The sequence below is a fragment of the Pan paniscus genome, chromosome 6, assembly GCF_029289425.2.
Source record: "Pan paniscus chromosome 6, NHGRI_mPanPan1-v2.0_pri, whole genome shotgun sequence".
Classification (NCBI taxonomy): Eukaryota; Metazoa; Chordata; class Mammalia; order Primates; family Hominidae; genus Pan; species Pan paniscus.
In genome coordinates, this window is record NC_073255.2 from 35,483,165 (window position 1) to 35,503,335 (window position 20,171).

General features: G+C 53.2%; 1 protein-coding gene across 6 annotated transcripts in view; it reads right to left on the reverse strand.

The window, feature by feature from the left end:
- CRHR2 (corticotropin releasing hormone receptor 2) overlaps nucleotides 1–20,171 on the reverse strand; it is a 53,126-nt gene that overhangs the window by 24,423 nt on the left and 8,532 nt on the right. For 3 of the 6 annotated variants that reach the window (XM_008958893.4, XM_003833381.5, XM_034963877.2), the window contains exons 1-2: nucleotides 10,788–17,447; nucleotides 10,525–10,650 (exon numbers count right to left, since the gene is read on the reverse strand). In XM_008958893.4, the coding sequence (XP_008957141.1) occupies nucleotides 10,525–10,650; nucleotides 10,788–10,890 (229 nt within the window). In that variant the 5' untranslated portion in view covers nucleotides 10,891–17,447. Of the gene's footprint in view, nucleotides 1–2,910; nucleotides 3,153–10,524; nucleotides 10,651–10,787; nucleotides 17,448–17,828; nucleotides 17,923–20,171 lie in introns of those variants that run through there. The other 3 variants (XM_003833383.4, XM_034963876.3, XM_063605668.1) reach the window with 3 other exon arrangements.

Genomic DNA, 20,171 nt, shown 5'->3' on the forward strand with positions numbered 1-20,171 from the left:
GAGGGACTATTTTTGGTGGTAGTTTTGGGGGAAGGAGTACAAGGGACAGGGGTAGGCATGGGGAAAAGAGTTAATGGGACTGTGGTAAGGCACAACAATGGGGTCATTGGCTATTTGCAAAGAAAAGGACAGGAAGTGAGGGAGAGGCTGGATATGGTGGCTCATGCCTGTAATCCCAACATTTTGGGAGACCAAGGCAGGTGAATTGCTTGAGCCCAAGAGTTTGAAACCAGCCTGAGCAACATGATGAAACCCTATCTCTCAAAAAAAAAAAAAAAAAAAAGCCAGGCGTGGTGGTGTGCGCCTGTAGTCTCAGCTACTCAGAAGGCTGAAGTGAGAGAATTGCTTGAGCCTGGGAGGCAGAGGTTGCGGTGAGCTAAGATTGTGCCACTGCACTCCAGCCTGGGTGACAGAGTGAGACCCTGTGATGATGATGATGATGATGATGATGATGATAATGATGATGATGATAGAAGAAGAAGGAGGATGAAGAGGAGGAAGAGGAGGAGAAGAAGAAGAGGAAGACGTAGTACTAGTAGTAGTAGTAGTGGTGAGGGAGAGAAGGTGATGACATTGAGGTGGGGAGGGCCAGAAGCAATATTTACAGAAGGAATGAAGTGACTACATGGGATCGGAACTTTCAGCACCACGGACAGCACAACTCCCTTCTTCATCCCTGCCTATCTCTAAGGTTGGGGACCTCGGAGAGCTCCTAAGAACCAGCCTTCCCACCCGATATTCCGACCTTGGCCATGGGCCCAGCCCATTGAGGTCAAGCTAATTCATGCCCCTTTTCAAGGCCCAGCTCCAGCCCCAGCTCCTCCAGGTAGTTTCCATGACTGTTCCAGCTCCCCAAGGGTCCAGCTGCTTGTGACTGCCTGGCTCATGCTAGGATTGTTCTTTCACTGACCCCTATAAAGGTGTTGTACTTTCCTAACCAGCCCAGGTTCTCTGGAGCAGAAGTTTACCTTATTTTGTACAAGGCTGAGAGCCCCTAAAGGCATGTCCTGGGTTGCTGTCATCTCTGGCCTTTTCTTAAGCACTGCACAGAGCTGAGCACACAGGATCTCAGGATGGACCAAGGCTGATGCTGTTTCCTAGGTTACTTGGGAACTCATTGAAAGTAGGAGGCTCAGAGTGGGCCAGGAGGACAGTCTGCCACCTTGTATGCCCATGCTTCACCAAGATGCATGGCAAATACAAAACAGTCACACATACATGCAGGAGGAAGCCAGGTCTCACACCAAGACACCATGGGTAGGCTGACCCAGCTGCCAAAACTGCAGACATTGCAGTCCAACCCCAAATGGGGGAGGGGTGTCAGTCTCAAACAGCAAACCTGTGGGCAGCATTCTCCAGGTTCCTGGCATGAAAGCTTTGACTGTTCCAAGGGAAGCAAGTTGGAAACTGAGTTATCAGGCATCTCCTTGGGAATTAGGAAGGAAGACAACTTCTGCATTTGGTCTGGTGGGACCAGAAGAGAGAAACTGACACATCTGGGGTCACTCAACCATGAAGAGGCAGAAGATCTCTCTCCCCTGGGACATGCTTCCTCACGGGAGACCCTGGAGTTGGTGTACCTAGGAGAGACAGGCTCTCCCTGTGACCCTGTGTTTCAGCAGGTGCAGCCAGTTATGCCACCTCTTCAGTGTCATTGCCACTTGGTGTCCAGATCCCCAGAAGATAATACCTTAGGGGCCAGATATCCCACCCTCAGTTCCCTTTACTGCCTGTAGTTGGGCCACTCCAGATCCAGCCATCTTCTTATCTGGCTTGGGGCCTAGTTGAGAAATCTTTGACCATGACTTTGAGTCACCTTTCTTACCTACTTTTTTTTTTTTGAGATGGGGTCTCACTCTGTCACCCAGGTTGGGGGGCAGTGGTGTGATCTTAGCTCACTGCAGCCTTGAACTCCTATACTCAAGTGATCCTCCTGCCTCAGCCTCCTGAGTAATGGGACTACAGGCATGTGCCACCATGCCATGATCATTTGTTAATTTTTTTGTTTGTTTTGTAGAAACGGGGTCTCACTATGTGGTTTTGGCTGGTCTCAAACTCCTGGCCTCAAGTGATCCTCCTGCCTCAGCCTCCCAAAATGTTGGGATTGCAGGCATAAGACACCATGCCTGGCCATCTTTCTTGCTTTCTGTGGGAAAAACCTCTCAACCAATGTCTCCTCCCAGCTTGGCCTCCACTTCCTGGACTGGATTGCTTTTTGTCCCCAGTTAAGAGACTTTTGGGGAAGGTGGACAGAGCTGGGGTGGTCAGACGTACAGTCCTAGTACTAACAGCATGGTTTTCCTGAGCTTCCCAAACGAGGTGCATCTCCTTGAGTCAGCATCCTGCATTGCTTGGAGGCCACTGCAGGTTAAGGAGGACTGACCAACTTTGAGGCCCACCTTGCATATTTCTGTCTTGATCCGATCACAGCAATTTGGTGGTCAGAGGGGAACAGGCAGCTGGTGATGTTCACCCAAGCTCAGACCCAGACTGACGTAGAAGTGCTAGATTGAGTTTGGGAGTCTACTATTGCCAATCCCAGCCACTGGGTGGGAAAGGCATCCCCAGGGCCCTTTGCTGGTGATGTCTGGGATTCAGGCCAGGGAGCTTGGATTCCATTTCTTAGTGTTATATGGACACAGCTCTCTGAGCCTCGACTGCCTGTTCTGGACCTTCAGAGACCCTCAGCTCCCTATTTCCACAGGACTTTTCACTCATGGTGCCCTGCCATCCTTAAGCAGGACCTGTAAGCACACTTACAGGAGATGGTGGGGAAACTGAGTCATAGAAGCACTGAGCAGTTTAATGGAGACCATACTGGGTCTATGAAAAAGGGAAGGGGGAGCGGAACCCAGCTCACTGTGTAAGCTCTGCCCTCCCCAGAGAGGGGCAGTGGGAGGAGGCCCCTACCTCATGCTCCCGCCTCTACTGTACAGGGCTCCCTCCTTCCAGCCATCCTAGCAACACTCAGTGGGCTCGTCGCCATGACGCCGGCCTGTGGAGGAAAGTGGGGAGAGGACGAACAGAGGACCGCTGTGGCAGAAGCTGCCTTGGAACCGAGAAACATCACTAGAACTCATCAAGCCCTCCACCCACCTGGTGCAGATAAACTGAGGTCTGAAGAGGGGAGACAACCTGCCCAAAGTGAGAAAAGCAGTCAGTAGGATGGCCGGAATTAGATCTGGCTCTCAGTTCATAGTTCCTGTGAAGTAATGCAGGGAGAAGACAGCTGGCTGGAAGGATGCCAGCAGCATCCCTCCAGGGGGGCAAGGGGCTGCCTTTCTCTACAGGCTTTTAGGGACCAGACCTTCTCAATCTAGATAGACAGAATTCTCCCTCCCAGGACATCCCCAGAAGCCACAGAGTTCTGGGGGCTCTCAGAGATAGCAGGAGACCACCACCCCAGAATGAGGATAGCCATTCTTGGTGTGAGCGGGATTTCCCCTACCCAAGGACATGATGGCCCCTCCTTCCAGGCCCCAGGCCACCTTCAACTCCCCTCCCCTTGCTGACAATGCCTTAGCTGTCTACAGGGAGCCCCAAGCAGCAGCATCTCCCCTATGTGCCATGGCCCCACGAGGTCAGCATGTTCTCTGTCCCCTTCACACAGATAAGAAAACTGAGACTTGGACAAGGAGGGCCTGCCAGTCCCTCAGTGAGTCATGGCAAACCCAGGACTTAGATCCAGCCGTGCTAAATCTGAGCCCAGGTTCCTCCCACTCTCCCTTGCCCCAGCTGCTCTCCTGGCAGGTGCTGTGTGTGAAAGGGACCACCTGCCTGACTCTGAAGCACCTGGTGAGGGTGGGCAGTCAGAGGGGCCCAAATGCCTCTACCTGGGGCCCAGCCAAGAAGCCCTCTGGGGAGCTCCTTGAGGATCACTGAGATGGGGCTCCTCCTTCAGCCTGTCTTCAGGGCTCCAGGCTCTGCTGTGGCACTGGTGGTAAGGAGTGCACAGGGAAGGATGCTGGGACCTCTGACTTAAGGAGCAGGAGGGAGGAGAGGAAAGGGCCAAGGCCCAGGTCCCCAGCCAGCCCTTGATTGAGATTTAGATGGCACATTTTGAAAATCAAGCAGTATCCTTCCAGAGTATTCTGGTCGTGTACCATAGGGCTACGGACAAGCAGCCGCTGTCTCTAAAGCCAGCAGAATCGAGGCCCATGCCCTGGTCCAACATTTGAGGCCTCCATGATCTGGCTGCTTCTTCCCTCCCTCCTCTTCCGCTCCCACCCTCCCTTCCATCTGACACATCATTAGCTCAATTTTTCAAGGCACTGTTCAACAACACTTCCTCCATGAAGTCTTCCAAATTTACTCTCCCTTCCTCTTGGAATAACTCCCTTCCATGTGCTCTGACTGTCTTCACTGTGCTATTTTACTTGGGAGCCTATATCAAAAGTTCTCTTTGAGAGTCTGCCTGTCTGTCAGTCTTTCTAGAACAGGAGCCCCTGGAAGGCAGGCTCAGGTCTTATGCATCTTTGAAAAGCTTGTCTCTAGGCTCCTCAATTCTTTCTGGGGGAAAGGGTAAAATACTCAGAACCCCAATAAGGGGTGAGCCTGAGCAAGACGATTAGGTGGCTGGAGGATTCCAGGGGAGAGCAGGAGACAGGAAAGATCAAGATGCATGCAGAGGTGGGTAGAAGCTAGAGCAGAAGCCAGGAGTTCCCAGAGCCAGCAGAGGCCTATCAGGGCCCAGACTTGCTGTAGAACTCTGAGCAGCTGTGTTTCCCTCCCCCGGCCAGTCATTTCCTACCCTTAAGTGGGGAGGGGAAGGCTGGACTCAGAACATAGAGCGCTCTGCAGCCGGGCAGCTCTGGGGTGTCTGGATGGCCACAAGGGCATCCACCTCTGCTCTATTTCTCTTCCTTCCTTCCTTCTTTTCTTAGCTAAACCTCTGTGATGGCCATGCCTGTCCCACCTTCCCTCTCTCCCAGCAGGGAAGTTGTTCTCATACATGGAGTAACTTGTGGCCCTTGGAGAATGGAATAGAGTCAGGGGGGGATCAGGTCTCGCTGGAGTCTGAGAATGCAGACCTGAGTTTCCGGATTTACAGCTTCTACTTCTTCAACCCAGAGGGCAGGGTCTATCTGGGGTCCTCCTGAGGCTTGCACCCCTGCACTGCACCTGTCCTTAACAAATGTGGCATCCCAACTGCTCCAAGACCTTTAAAGTTTACCCCCACTCCCTCCAGAAAGCCTCCCAGGAATGTCCCAGTGTCCACCAAGCCCCTCTTCCCGATCTCTGACTGTTGATTTGCACAAGCCTCGTTGATAAGCAGCCTGGGGCTTCTTGAGGGCAGGTCTCAGCCTTTCTTATCACCTCTGACTCTTAGGGCTGAAGAAGGGATTCCTGCGTAAGCAGGCAGACCCAATGGGAGAGACCCCTCTGGCTGGAGACCACTCAGCTTATGTGTTTCCACTGTAACACAACCAGTGCTTCAGCATGTCTCTAGAATGGGGTTCTGGGAAATGGGGACCCCTAACCTCCCCATGTGGCTAGGTTAGATGGGATGCCCTTTCTTCCCCTGTCCTGGCAGATGCCTCAGTACAGATGACCCCAGCCATTCCCAGTAGGACATTGCGGAGCTTGAGGTCAAGGAGGCTGAGGCTGAGCCAAGCTGCACTTAGTGGTTCCACAGAAGGAAAACGGACCATGGCCAGGAGGGAGGTGGCAAGACCCTCCTTTGCAGCCAAAAGGACCGTAGGGACAGGCAAGATGAGGTGCAGGAGGAGGGCAGATAGAAGGAGGGATGGGAGTGGGGAGACAGTGGGTTTGGAGATGGAGTCGGGGGATGAAGAAGGCAGTAGGGAGAGATGGAGAAAGAGAGAGAGAGGTAGAAAATGAGAGAATCTGAGAAAGACAGAAACATACACCCAGAAACAGAACCACACATAGAGAAAAACAGAAACAGACAGGGAGACAATGAGAGAGACACAGAGACAGAGATATACACACAGAGATGGGCTCAGAGGAGTCCGTGTGGAATGGGGAGAGGTGGGAGGAAAATGGAATATAAGTGCCCCACTTCCGGCCAAACCACTTCCATGCTAATCCACTTCCTTTCTGCCTACAGATAGGGAGACAGGCCCACAAAAGGGATGAGACTTGCCCCAATTAAATTGTATATGGACATTTAGGATTGTTTCTAGCCACCCAGGATTTGAACCTGGTTCGGGGAATCCTGGGGTAAGACCGAGGCTACCTCCCCGCCTAGAGCTAAAATGCCAGATCCTTACTTCCCAGGATCCCTTGTAGCCAGAGCTTTGGCATGGGATTTGGGGCTCCACATATTCCCCCACCCATCAGATGCACCTACCCGAGGGAATTAGTGAACTGGAGGCCCCCAGATGGAGACAGGGAGAAAGCCTCTCCAGAGATAACTGCAGGAAGCTTAAGACTCTAGGTTGGCCAGGTGCAGTGGCTCACGCCTATACTCCCAGCACTTTGGGAGCCAGAGACAGGAGGATCGCTTGAGTCTGGGAGTTCAAGACCAGCTCTGGCAAAATGGCAAGATCCCACCTCTACAAAAAATTTAAAAATTAGCCAGGTGTGGTGGCATGTGCCTGCAGTCTCAGCTACTCGGGAGGCTGAGGCAGGAGGATCGCTTGGGCACAGGAGTTTGAGATTGCAGTGATCTTTGATCATGCCACTAGTGGTGGCCAGGGCTGGTGGTGTTGGCAGGGCCTTTCAGGGAGAGAGAGGTCCCCTCACAGGGCCAGCTCTACGCTGTGTTCTTGGCTTGGGGCCCCAAATCTGGTTCTCTAGCCCACTCAGTGATTCCATAAGCTCCCCAATATCTTTTTTAAAAATTTCTTCTCTGCTTAACCTAGCAGAGTTGCTTTTTGAGAGGCAGCAGAACCTGGGTTTGAATCCTTGTTCTGTTACAAGTGACTTAATTGCTCCACACCTCAGTTTCCCCATGTGTAAAATGAGGATAATGCCATGTCTCTGTCACTCGATGGTGCAAGGATTAAATGAGTTAAACCACAGTACAAACACGTGGAAGCTCAGCCACTGAAGCGCCAGCACAGGTTGTGTAGAGAACACCCAAGGAGACTCGTGTGCTTAACTTGGCTCTGCCGCTGACTAACATGTGTGGCCATGCACTAGTCCCTTCCCTTCCCTTGGCCCTGCTGCATCTGGAAATAACTCTGGGTAAGATGGCTCAAGGCTCTGACCCAGCCTCCCAAACTCACACACTGTAGCTATTTGCTAACCCCACATCCTGAGGACTTCTTATGCCTTATCTCCACTCTTGGTGCTCTCTTGAGCTTTTCCCCACCCAACCAGCTGCTTCCTGAACATCTCCACTCAGCTGTCCCTCCAGCTCCTCAAAGTCAACACATCCCCAACTGTGCTCAGCTGTTTCCTGTGTGCCCAACCTTTACCTTGCCATCTCTCACCATATCTTGTCAATTTCAAATGCCCAAGGTTGCTGGCGTCTTCAACCTCATTTGCTCCTACAGCCTGCGGTCTACCTGGGTCTGTGCAGAAATCCCCTTACTTCTCCTTTCCCTCCAGAGGACAGTGTGCTCCCAAAATTGAGCTTCTCTGCTCACAAGCTCACCCAGGCTCCCTCTCCAGATGGTGAAGCCCTGTAGAATGCCCTGCATCACCTGATCTCCATGCCCCTCCCCAGCCTCATTGTTTCTTTCTCCTACTCCCTGTTCTCCATACAACACACTCCTCCCAAGGCACAAAGCCCAGCCTGTCTCCTTGCCTTTGCTCAGTCCCCTCAGCCTAGAGGGCCTCTCCTGTGCCTATTACACTCACCTGCTAAAATCCAACCTGTCCCCAGAAGTCCAGCTCAGAGGGCTAAGTCCTCCCTGATCCTCCAGGCCAGAGGTATGAGTCTTCTTTCCAAACCTCTAAGCTCTCCTCGCAAACCGAATGCCTCTTGTGGAGGGAGTACTGCCCCATGGTTAATAGCTAGGGCTGTGGATTCACCTGCCTGCACTGGTGCATAGGAGCTGATTAGGACTTTCAATAAGTTACTTCATGTGTCTGAGACTCAGTGTTCTTGCCTGCAATATGGGCATAAAAGCAGTACGTATCTCAGAGGGAGTGTGGGCGAGTGGGATTATGGATGCCTGAGATATGGATACAAAGCTCTCTCAGTGGTAGCTGGCACCTGGAAAATGATCAACACTTAGCTTTGTGGCAGATTCTCCGTGCTCAGCTGAGTTGAAAAATCGCAGAGACTAATATCTAAACTGCTATCCCCACCCGGGCGATTCCTGCTCTCTAAGGAATGAGGCTTCAATGCGGGTTTGGCTACAGCATAACAAAATTGGGGCAGGAAGTGGAGCCCGAACGCTCCTGTTCTTCCCCTAGGCTTCTCGTGGAGGTTTCTCCCTCTGTCATTCTTTTTAAAGGAAGGATCCCAGGAAAAGGCAAACAGAGAAGCAGGAAGCAGCACTGATGTGAAGAAAGGGGAGGAGGGAAATCAATCATGCATTTCCACAGCCATTAGCAGCCTCTGCTCTTCCCACCTAGGCTGACCTCACACCCCAGGTGCTGGTTAGTGGGAAGTGCTCCCCACCCTCCACAAGCTCCTCTCATTCTCCAGCAGTTGCAGTGCAGGCAGCACTTTGTTCTAAATGAAGAAAATTGTTCATTAGATACCAGGGGCTAATTGGCCCTACTTTTACCAGCCTGGGTGGTGCCCCAACCTTTTATCACTTCTCATTAGACTTGATTGATATGAATGGCCTGATATGTGCTGTCTGCAGCACCTTTGGGAAGTCTTCCTTGTCACCCCGCCCCCACACCCCAATCCCATAGACCTTGTGCTTCCCCCCTAATTAGGGCATTCATCATTCTGTTCTTTTTGTCTGTTGCAATTGTGAGTGAGAGCCTCAATACAGTGCCTGTGCAGTGGCTGGCACATAGTGGGTATTCCACAAATTGACTGAGTATTACTGTACTCAGCTTGGCTATGAAGAAGAGACCCAGGCCCAGCCCTGGGAAAGGGGGGCCTCCAGGCTGGTCGGGGAGAACAAGGCATAGCCCAGGCTGGGGTAAGAACGAAAGCAGAGCTCCCTGAGGTTCACAGGCTGTGGGCTGAGATGCTCCATCATCCCACTTTACCCTGGATGGCCCTTAATCTCCGGGCCCAGTCTGAATCAGGCATGCTGATCTCCATTGCCCCACCCCACACAGCTCACGGAATCCTAAAAATACAGTTTTATAAGGTCAGGACTAGGAAGGCACAGGGAAATCATTTCTTCTGCTTGCACACCTCCTAGCTTGGGGATCTTACTTCCTTCTAGGGAGATCTGTTTTAATCATGGATGGGAAGCATGTGCTCCCTGGGCCCACCAGAGCCCTCAGCTGGTGCAGCCAGGAGAGTGCGGCTTGGCATCAGGTGCAGGTACATCTCTCTTGCCTTCTAACCATCTCTCATGGCAAAGCCCTCAGCCTCAGCTTCTGAAAGCTTGTGTGTGTGTGTGTGTGTGTGTGTGTGTATGTGTGGTGGAGGTGGAGCTGGGCTACCAATCAGACACAGACACTCTGAGGATGTTTCCAGGATGAGAGGCTTCAGACAAACAATCCAGATAGGGTCTCAGCGTGCTTGACAACTGGGGTCCGGCTGGAGATGTCAGGGGGGTTCTAGGTGGGGCAGTGATTGCTGCCCCCACAGCCTCCCGCAGACCACACACCTGGCTCCCATCCCATGTTCCACAGGGCACAGACAGGCACCTACCCACACGCACACACCCAGAACCCACACTGAACGACCCCACCTGGAGGCTGTGTAACTCCAGCAACCTCTACTGCCCTTTTCCCCAGAGCCTCAAGCCAGTCCATGATTTGCCAGGAGGAAGGCAGGCACAGGTTGTTCTCCTTGAGAGATGGTGTTGGGGTGCTGATTCAGACACCACTCATTATGGGGGCGCAGGAATAATGCTGCCCACAGCCCCTGACTCAGCCCAGCAGGTCAGTCCTGGGACCTCGGATTAGGGAAGATGCAACACCCCGCACCCTCTGGCTTAGCACAACCTACGCCTGCATGTCCTCCCCACGGAAACATGCGCTCGGCCCAGCCCTCCTGCCTCCTACCCTCCTCCTCCTCTCTGGTAGTAGGGTCTGGTCACTGCACTCACTCTGGGGGATTTGGGACTTAGCATATCCGCCCTCCTGGGATAGGTCCCCCTCCTGGGCAGGGGAAGCATTGTCTAAACAATGAAGCCCTAATGGGGAACTTCAGGCAACGGGAACCTACAATGAGGGAAGGAGGTTTACACTCCAAGAGGAGGAAGTATTTCCTTCTCCCCTTTTTGGGCTGTCACCGCATGGAGCACGGGAATTGTGGGCAAATCACTGGCTTACTGAGATTAGACGCTGTATTGGGGGTAGAAGCAGAAGGCGCGCCCCCAACACTGTAAGGGGTCCTTAACGCCCGCGGTCCGCGGTACCGCGGCCGTCAGCAGCTTTGTGCCGCTGGGTCCGGAATCCTCTTTACTCCCTAAACCGCCTTCTCAGGAGGCCGGTGTAGAGCAGGCAGCGAGGGCCGGGGGCACTCACGGGTCGTGTTGTACTTGACGCCGTTGAAGTACTCGGGGCACGGCCTCTCCACGAGGGCTCCGGCAGCGCTGCGGGGCCAGCACGTTCCGATCTGGTCCAAGGTCGTGTTGCAGTAGGAGTAGGGACCTGGCGGCGGGAGAGAGCGCAGTAGGGCTCAGAGGGGCCCGCAGGGACGCGGGGCTCTCGGAGCGCGGGGTCAGGGGCGCACCCAGCGCGCGAGAGAAGGAGCCCGCGCAGCCTCCGACCGCTCGCCTCCCGCCTACCCTCGGGGTCCAGGGGTGGCCCCCAGCCGTCCAAGAGCAGCTCTTCAGCCAGCGCCAGGCTGCAGTTGGCCTCCAGCAGGCTGTGGAGCAGTGCCGCGTCCATCGCGTCCCGCAGCCGCGTGTGGAGAGGGAGTGGGAGTGCGCGCCCGGCGTGGCTGCGAGGGAGTGGACGCGAGAGTGAGCGGCCGAGAGGGCGCGGGGTCCTGGCCCCCGCCAGCCCAGCCCCGATCTCCCGGGCAGCCTTTGGGCGCCACCTCCGGTCGCCCAGAGCTGTCAAGTGGGGACCTTCCCGGAGAGGAGCCGCCGAGTGCACGGAGTTGCGGGTACAGCCGCTCCGCCGCGGCCAATGGCTGCGCCGGGGGGCGGGGCCGGGCGGCTCCTCTCGGAGGGGCTCAGTCTCCAACCCCCGGGCCCTCCACCCTGCCCAAAGTACGGCTTCTCAGTTCGCAGCTCTCTTCCACTCGCGGCGTCCAGAGGAGGGCGGTGGGCTGGAGAGCGTGGGCCTGGGGTGACGGAATGCCCTGTGCGGGGATCGCAGGCCCCCGAGCTGCAGGGGGCAGCAAAGCGCGCCCACCTGCCTGCCTGCCCGAGGAGAACACCGCAGCTCTGGTAACCGAGGGACAGCCGCGACCCAAAGTTCGGCAGCTCTCCTCCTGAGCTTCCCCTCCCTGAGCGAGGACACTGGAGGGAGGCAGGGACGGAGAGCCCATGGGCAGATCTGCATCCTCCAAAAGCCTCCATAGCCTCTGGGAAGGAAATGTATCGAGGAGGCCTGGAGGGAAGCAGGGAGACACCCAGGAGTCTAATGAGATCAAGTGGCCTGAGTGGGTTGAAGTCCTTGGATCAGACCGTGGAAGCTGGAATGGAGAGAGATTTCGGAGGGGCAGCCAGACCTGGTGAGGAGGAACTGGAGTGGGTGGCTGGTTTTAAGTAGGAGCCCAGAGGCAGGGATAACATCAGGTCTCCTGCTTGAGTGACTGGGTGGCCATTTAATCAGATGGAGTAAGTCTAGGGGAGAAATTGGCTGAAATTATCTGGAAGGCTTTATACACCCAGTTGTTAGTGCCTTGGGCACCAGAAAGAGTAAAGGAAGAAGTGAGAATGTGTCTCTCTTCCTCAAGGCTTGGGCAGGGCTTCACCTGACCCTGGTTTCCACACCAGTAGCGGGGCAGGGGCGGGGAGAATCAGGCCCCACAGCAGGTGTGGAGGAGCTGGAAACCTCCCCAGAGAACTTGCCCAGGCCCCCCACCCCACCCTGGCCCAGAATGCCTCCTTGGTGATCTGCTGTGGCTGCACCCTCAGAGTGCCCAGGGCGGGCCTGCTGTGTCTGCCAGCTGAGTGGGGCATTGGGCTCGGGAAGCAGGACCTGGGATAAGGCATGCTTCCACTCAGGCTGCATTTTGGTCCAGCCTCTGACTCTGCTCTCCCTGCCATGGTACCCCAGGCAGGATGCTTGCCCTCTCTTCTGGAGCTTTCTCCATCAGTGAAATCTTCCCCGAGGCCCCTCTCAGCTCTGAGACTCTCTGGTTCTGAGTTATGAGACGGAGAGTCTGGGGAAGACATACATGTGTGTTGCGTGTTTTTTTTTCTATCTTTAGAGGGCAAGGAGAGCTGGAACCTAGTCTCAGAAACCAGTCCTGTTCCCCTGCCATCCTCCACATAAACCTAAGCTGCTAGGAAAGGCTGAAACCACCATGAACTAGCACCATGCCCTGGGCAGAGAGAGGCGAAGCAGCAGGCAGGCTGCTTTTGTGTGCTCCGCTCTCACCAGCCTCCATATTAATGGTGATGTCACTGCCCAGGCAGAGCGAGTGAGACCACACTAAGACCAGGGCTGAGCCCTGGAATCTCTCCAGGGCCTGCTGACTGGCAGGTACAAGATGCTGAGCAGCCAGCCAGGTCTATCCTCTGCCTCCTGAATGGACAGTGAGAGCCCAGGCTCAGCTCTGGGCAGCTGCAGAGGTAGAGGTTCCTTGGTCTTCATATTATCCAGTGCCAGGAGCAGGAGAGGACCTAGGCAGAGTCCTACCCTCCGCTCCTAGACTGAGCCCTGTTACCCAGGGTCCCACACAGGCCAGAGTGTGGCTGGCCAGGTCAGCCCATGTATTCACAGGGCAATAGTGTCCCTCATATACAAGGGATAGCCCTTCACACAGCACAGTGCAGCACGGAGGAAGGGAGAAATCCTAAGCCAAGCTTAAGTTATTATCCTTGTTCGTTACTGGAGCCACCACCTAGGTGGTGCCTAAAGCACCTATAGATGCAGCTATGTCAAGAGGTGGTGTTGACCAGAGGCCAGGGACTTATCTCATGCAGATTTCTGCAGAACGGAGGGTTGGCCTGGGTGAACTGGATCGCTCTTAACTGGGAGAGCTCATAACAGATGGTTGGCCTGGGTGAACTGGATTGCTCTTAACTGGGAGAGCTCACATACCAAAGATTCTTCTGGGAAGTGACCATTTCAGTGGCAGAGTCAAAGGTTGTTCTGCATCCTGAATGAGCAGTTGGGGTCTGAGCACATACCCACAGACCCACAGACCCAAGGTCCCCTGGATGTGGGGCCATTTCTTCATGGATCTTATTATTATAGGCACAGTTGTCATTCTAGATGTGACAGAGGGAAAACTAGAAAAGGTAGCAGTTTGGGAACAAATTGATTTTATGGCTCACTTTAGTGTCTGCAAACAGGTAAATGAGGAAGAAATTGGGAAGAGCCCCAAAATTCCCTCAATTTTACTAAATCCAAGTACAAACAAACAAAGACAGGGGCATTTTTGCTAACTAAAGAAGCAGAGGTAGATTAGAGGCTTTGGGATAGTGATGGGTTCCTAGCGCTGCAGGCCAGCCCCATCCCAGCTGGAGGCCAGGAATTAGGGGATAAGTATTTGGAACAGTTTGTGTGTCCCCAAGCTGTTGGGGACAGGTTGGCAAATAGGTTCAGGGAAGTGTGACAGGTACTTTGGAAGACCCCTGTGTACCATGAGCAGCAGAGTAAGGCAGGTGCCTCTGGTGCCCTGCGTCCCATCCCATGGCCCACCTCTGATGTCAGCTGCAGCAGCAGTGGACAGTTCCAGGCCAGCTCAGACACACTTGCAAAGCCTAATACATGGCATCAAACAGGCATGTAGGCACAACAGAATCACACACAGAGCCACAGTTATGCATCTTCACCATGCACACACATTCTGTCTCTCATTCATCCCCTACCACTCAAATGTCAGCTGGAAAACAGGATTTAAAGGGACAGGATGCATCTTTGCTTCTCTAAGGGACTGTCCTTGGTTAGACTACATAGAGAGGGAGTCTATTCAGGCACAGATGGAATAGTCGTGGTACTTCCTGGGAATTACGACGGGGTTGCTGAGGGCACAGAGGTTCCAGAGGGGCCTGAAGGTGCTGCACTTTTGCCCTGTAGCACTGGAGACAGGGGTCCCAGGCCAGGCACCCCCTCCTCACCCTATCCTACTCCACTGCAGGACAGAGGAATTGGCCTGGTGTCTTCATGTCAAGCCATGGGACTAAGCTGTGGGGACAGAAAGGACTCTCAGTGACATTCAATCCCACATTCTTGTTTTACAGATGGACAATAGGATTCCCAGACAAGGAAAAGAGGTTTCCCTCCCTTATTTCTCCCAGGCCATCCTTATCTCTGCAGCAGCCCAAATGGGCTCCCTGTCTCCTCATGGCAGATAAAATGATGTTTTATAATTACGATCCTGTCACTCTTCCTCATAGGAGTGCCGCCAACCCGTTGCCCTTGAGATGGTGACCACCTCTTTGGTATTGCAAAGAAGGTCCTTCGTAATCATCTATCCCTCATCCTCACCCTTCTGCTCCATTTGAAAGGCCCTCCAGAACAACATGTCATTCCTGGGAACCATCTTTGGTATTGCAAAGAAGGTTCTTCATGATCATCGTCCCCCATCCTCACCCTCCTGCTTCATTTGAAAGGCCCTCCAGAACAATGTGTCACTACCAGAAACCATTCGCTATCTCTGTTCCTTGTTTGTATTTCTGCACTGGAAATGGCCTTACAGCTCCACACTCATCCTTCAGACATGCAGCTCCTTGGTGACCCCATCTGCTGGGTGCTGGCCTATGTCACATCCAGGTTGCTTTTTATTCATTGTCTCATCTACCAGCCCATGCCTCCCCAAGGGCAGGGCTGGTCCTGTTCACTAACCCATCCCCAGCACCCATTGGAATGCTCTAGACTTCAGCCCAGTGAGTCACTAAGAAAGAACAGATACCTTGGCAGAAGAGCTGAGGAAAGCCCAGGTCCCTGTCTTCAGGCCAAGGCTCTCTTCCCATTTGACCAACCCTGGCATATGTGTGTGTGTTGCATTGAGGAATTATTTCAAGGTATCTTTGAATCCATTCGGATTCTTGGCCAGGTGCAGTGGCTCACACCCATAATCTCAGCACTTGGGGAAGCCAAGGTAGGCAGATTGCTTGAGCACAGGAATTCAAGACTAGCCTACAAAAAATAATAAAAAATAAATAAATAGTCCATTTGGATTTTTATATCATCTATGGATAGGATAAATAATATGCCTCATAATATATGCCCTAATATTTTTCAATATATGTAGCTGCCTCTGTGATGAATAAAATAGAAATAATCTCTTTAAAGCCTGCCTGAGGTCATAATTGCTCTGTGATTTTGGATGCGTTGCCTTTTTCAGGGGCATACAATTGAATTGATCATAGATTCGTGACCCTTTGTCATTATTAGTCTGTGCATTAGCCCATGCATGGCTTAACTTTATTTTTTAGTCTTTATTTTATTTAGTCTTTTTATTGTATGTAGTAGACAATATAATAAGCCTACCACCCAATTGGAAACTACATCATTACCAGTCACTTATCTATTTATTTCTATTCTCCTTCCCCAGAGGGAACATTCCCTTGACTATTGCATTTGTCATTCTCTGGCTCATAATTTTTTTCAGTTTTCTCACAGGTATGTACATCTAAAAGATATAGTGTTTGGTTTTACTTGGTTTTGAACTCTGTGTTAGTCATGATGCATTTCCCCAAGCAGTGGACACTGAAAAGAAGGTCATTATCAATTTGGGGACTTGAGAAATGATTCCTGAAGCTTGAGGGGCTCCCTAGCAGCCTCTACATCCACCATCCGGTCATGGTTCATGTGGGGTGATGCATCCCCAGAGTGGCTGCTAGGCAGCGTCACAAGCGATGCGGTGGTTGAATATTTAATGACATGGGGAAATGTTCACTCTGAGTTATAAGAGGAAAAAGCAGGCGACGAAACTATGGACACACTATTATCCCATTAAAAAAAAAAGAAAAGAAAAAGAAAATAAAAAAACAATTGAACACGAGGCTCTATGAATGCATAAATTCTTGAGGGATATGAGACATTATAAAAATTCCTGGGTTGTGGGAGAATGAGTACGTATCGTCTTCTCCTTTGAGTTAAATTTTTTTGTGCCCAATTTTATAGAAATCATGTGGATCCCTTTTGCAAATGGATGAATGCTGTTAGAGGCTGAACAGGCAAGGCTGTATGTTTGGAGAAGCTGGGACCCTATCCGCTGCACTCAGAGCGGGGACCATCTGCCAAGGGAGACAGGGAAGGGTCTGTGCCATCTGCTGGAGGGAGGGCAGAGGAAGGCAGGGAGAAGGCTATGGGTCTGCTGACAAACCCACGCTGCCTCTGAGGGTGAGGGAAGGTTGGGCTTTCCTGAAGGGAGGGGCCTCCATTTCCTGTCTGATGCTGGCATGGCCTGTGCTGGGTGGGCTCTCATTCAGCCTTCACTGTGAGCCTCCGAGGTGGACTTAGATCCATTGCTAAACAGATGAGGAAACTAGCTTCAGATGGTGTCACAGGCTGAACTGTGTTGCTCCAAAATTTGTATGTTGAAGTCCTAACTCCCAGTACCTCAGAATGTGGCCTTGTTTGGATTTAGGGTCTTCGATGAGGTGATTAAAGTAAAGTAAGGTAAGCGGGCTTTAATCCGATAGGACTGGTGTTCTTAGAAGAAGAAGAGATTGGGACACAGACATGCAGAGGAGAGACCATATGAAGACATAGGGAGAAGATGGCCATCTGCAAGCCAAGTAGGGAGGCCTCAGGAGGAACCAACCCTGCCCACAGCTTGATCTTGGCCTACCAGCCTCCAGAATGGTGACGAAATCAGCTTCTGCTCAAGGCCCCAGTCTGTGGTGCTTTGTTCCAGTGGCCCCAGGACACTAATACAGATGGGTTAGGTGAGTTTCCAGGGGCTGGGCGAGGCCGCTGGGTGGAAGAGCTAGGATCCAGACTTGGATCTACCTGATCCCAACACCGGAGCTATTGACTGCCCCAGTGGAAGGAGAACAGGCAGCAAGACTTTCTCTTTGACGCCTGGCTTGGGCAGTGCCTGTAGGCTGGGTCTGGGTGCTGGCCAGCACCCTTGTCTCCTTGTGCCCTGGCAGTGGCCCCAGGCCCGAGCAAGGGTCACCCCCACTCCCATCCTGTGGATGCAGACCTGGGAAGGCCAGGATACAGGGTGGGACACTGGAGACATCTCTCTGGAAGCCAGCAGAATCCAGGGCTCTGTGCAGCTCTGCAGTGGCTGGCCCTGACCCTGTGAATCAGCCACTGGAAACCTCTGAGGGGCCAGAACTCAGGGCCGGGCTGCTGCTTTGCAAGTCCTTACCAGGAAGTCACACCTGTAGCCACGGCAACCAGAGAATGTTTAGCACCTTCTGCCAGTTTCCCTGGAGTTGGAAAGCTGAGGGGTCATCCCCTTCTTGGACTCCTGAATGCCAGCCCAGCTGACTTCCATCGTGGGAGCTGGGAATGGGGAGTGGCCTCCCAGCCAAGCCCTTCATTATCAGTGGCAAGCCTGAGCCTAGAATGGGGAAGGGCCTGCCTAAGGGCCCTCAGCAAGGCAGAAATCAAACCAGGACTGGAAACCACACCCCACCCACCACCCTGCTGAGCCTGGGCTGGCCCCAGGAAAGCCTCTTCCTCCCCCAGGGCCCACCCACATCTCCAGGGGCTGCTGCAGGGTGGTGGCAGAGGGTACCTACCTGAGAGGTTGGTGAGGGTCATGATGGTGTGGCAGTACTGCTCCAGAAGTGCCCACAGGGGCTGGTCTTTGGGCATCTGGCTTTGCCCGGCTGCCTAGGGGACAGCAAGGATGAGGGTCAAAGATCAGGCCCAGGCTAGCCATTGACAGTGCCTGTCTGCCCCCATCCTATCCTATCACTCATCCCTTACTCCTCTTAGTACAGAGAGGGAGAACAAGGAGGGAGATGCCCATGGCCACATGCAGCAGCAGCAGTCTGGCCTGGGCTGGACCGAAGAAAGGCCTCAGAAGTGGCCCAATGCAGTGTTGCCTCCTAGGCAGGGGTCTGCTCTGTCCATCCCTCAGCCCCCAAGGCTGTCTCCTCCTCAGGCTGGGATGTGTCACTGTCATGGGGCTTGTGTCCTTCTGTCAGCAAAGCCAGGTGGGGGGTGGGTTCCATTAGTTGTTCATTCAACCAACAAATATTTGCAGAACACCTACTGTGTGTCAGGCCCTGGCTGGGGGACCTGATGGGTGTCCTTCAGGTAGTCCCAGGCCAGGTAGGGATCCTCTAGACTTAGAAAGTGCAGAAGGAAGAGGAGGCAAATGCATGATTTAACTTTGTTTCCCTGTCACACAGGTAAGCAGGCACTTGCAACGAAGAGCATTAGGTTAATACGTGAGAGAAGTGCCTAACCTGGATTCAGGAAGACAGGGAAGGCTTATTGGGAGAGGTAGCATTTTGGGGCAACCAGAAAGATGAGTAGGGACAAAAGAAGGGACCATAGGGCCAGCTTAGGCACTCACTAGGGAAGATATGTGATTGTTGCAATAATGGCAATTCCATCCAAAAGATAGAAAAGCACCCAGGATCCCATCCTAAAAAATCATCAGAGTGGGTGCTGGATGTGCACGGATAAAGTAGATGTGGGCATGTGCACCCGTGAAGGGACCATCTTCTGGTGGGAAAGATGGAAAGGATGTACAGTTTTACGGCATGTACGATTTACTGAGGAGGGCAGGGGTAGCATCACAGAAGAGGTCATGCTAATGTGGGTTTTGAAGGGTGAGTAGGAGCTTGCCAAGCTGATCAGGCCAGGAAGGGCATTCTAGGTAGAGAGCACAGCATGTGCAAAGGCAGAGAGGCTGGAAAATGCATGGTGTATGACTGAACGAGAGCAATTCACTCTAAATTCTAACCCTTGGCCCCATTCCTCCCAAGACCACTCCTTTTCTTGCTCTATGGTCAGCGTGTGTGTGTGAGTACATGCACACACGTGTGTGACTTTTGTGCCCCTCCCAACCCTGATATTCCTGATTCTGGGATTCCAGAAGACACTGCTCCATCAGTGTGCAGCCCCTTCTCTTCCTGCTGCCTGTCAGATGTACTTTTCCTGGCAGCTGGGTCAATGTTTGCCCCAGGATGTCCCCAGGGGCCAGAGCCCAAAAGCCCTCAAACATCACGTTCTCCACATTGGGCTCAGTCCATTTCCTGTGCTGGGACTGGAAGCTGCATGCTCAGCCTCACCACGTCAGCCTGGAGCTTCTAATGAATGATCCCACCTGCTCAGACAGGAGAGTGCTGCCCCCTGCACCCCTCCCAGAAGCCTAGGGTGAGGCAGACACCACTTGGAGGCATTCACTGCACCTGTGTTCCGCCAGACTCCCACCCCATGATGTGAGGTAGAGAGGGAAATGCAGGGGAGCAGGTGTGTGTGTCGTGTGTGTGTCTCAGCACTGTGGGGGCCTCCTGAGCTGTCAGCCAGGAGTTCTGGCCTCTTGGCCTGCAGGACAAACACTGGGGGCCATGGTCTTGCTGTCCACATATCAAAGGAGCTGCTGACAGTTCCTCAGCTCCAGCTTCTCGGGCACCAGGAAGACCTTGCTGACCCAGTGAGCCACTGCCAGGGGTTGGGGGGCTGGGGAGGGGAGGGAACACTCCAGACACTGAGACCTTCCAGGAAGACTTCTCAGGCCACACTTTTGGCTGGGTCTGGGGAGAGTGAGGGCTCTAGGTCTGACCCATCACCCTCTTTATGGCGCCCATCGCCCTTGTTTGAGAAGCAGCTAGTAATGTCCTCTGTGGGAGGGTTCCCAGTGAATCCCAGCCTCTGGAGGTCAGGGTACGGGCAACCCAGAGGCATGCAGTGTCCACGGTGCGCCCTTAGACAGACGCAGCCATTCCATCTCAGATGTTAGTGCCGTCTCTCAAAGCCCCTGAGCTGTGACATTTGTAGCCCCATCACTGAGGTGATCTCCTGTTTGACTTTACCGGGGTTTCTGACACGTGCTTTGAACCCATGATGGGGTCAGGGCATCCTCCCCCAGGACTCAGGCAATGTGGGATGGTCCTTGCCTTGGATTC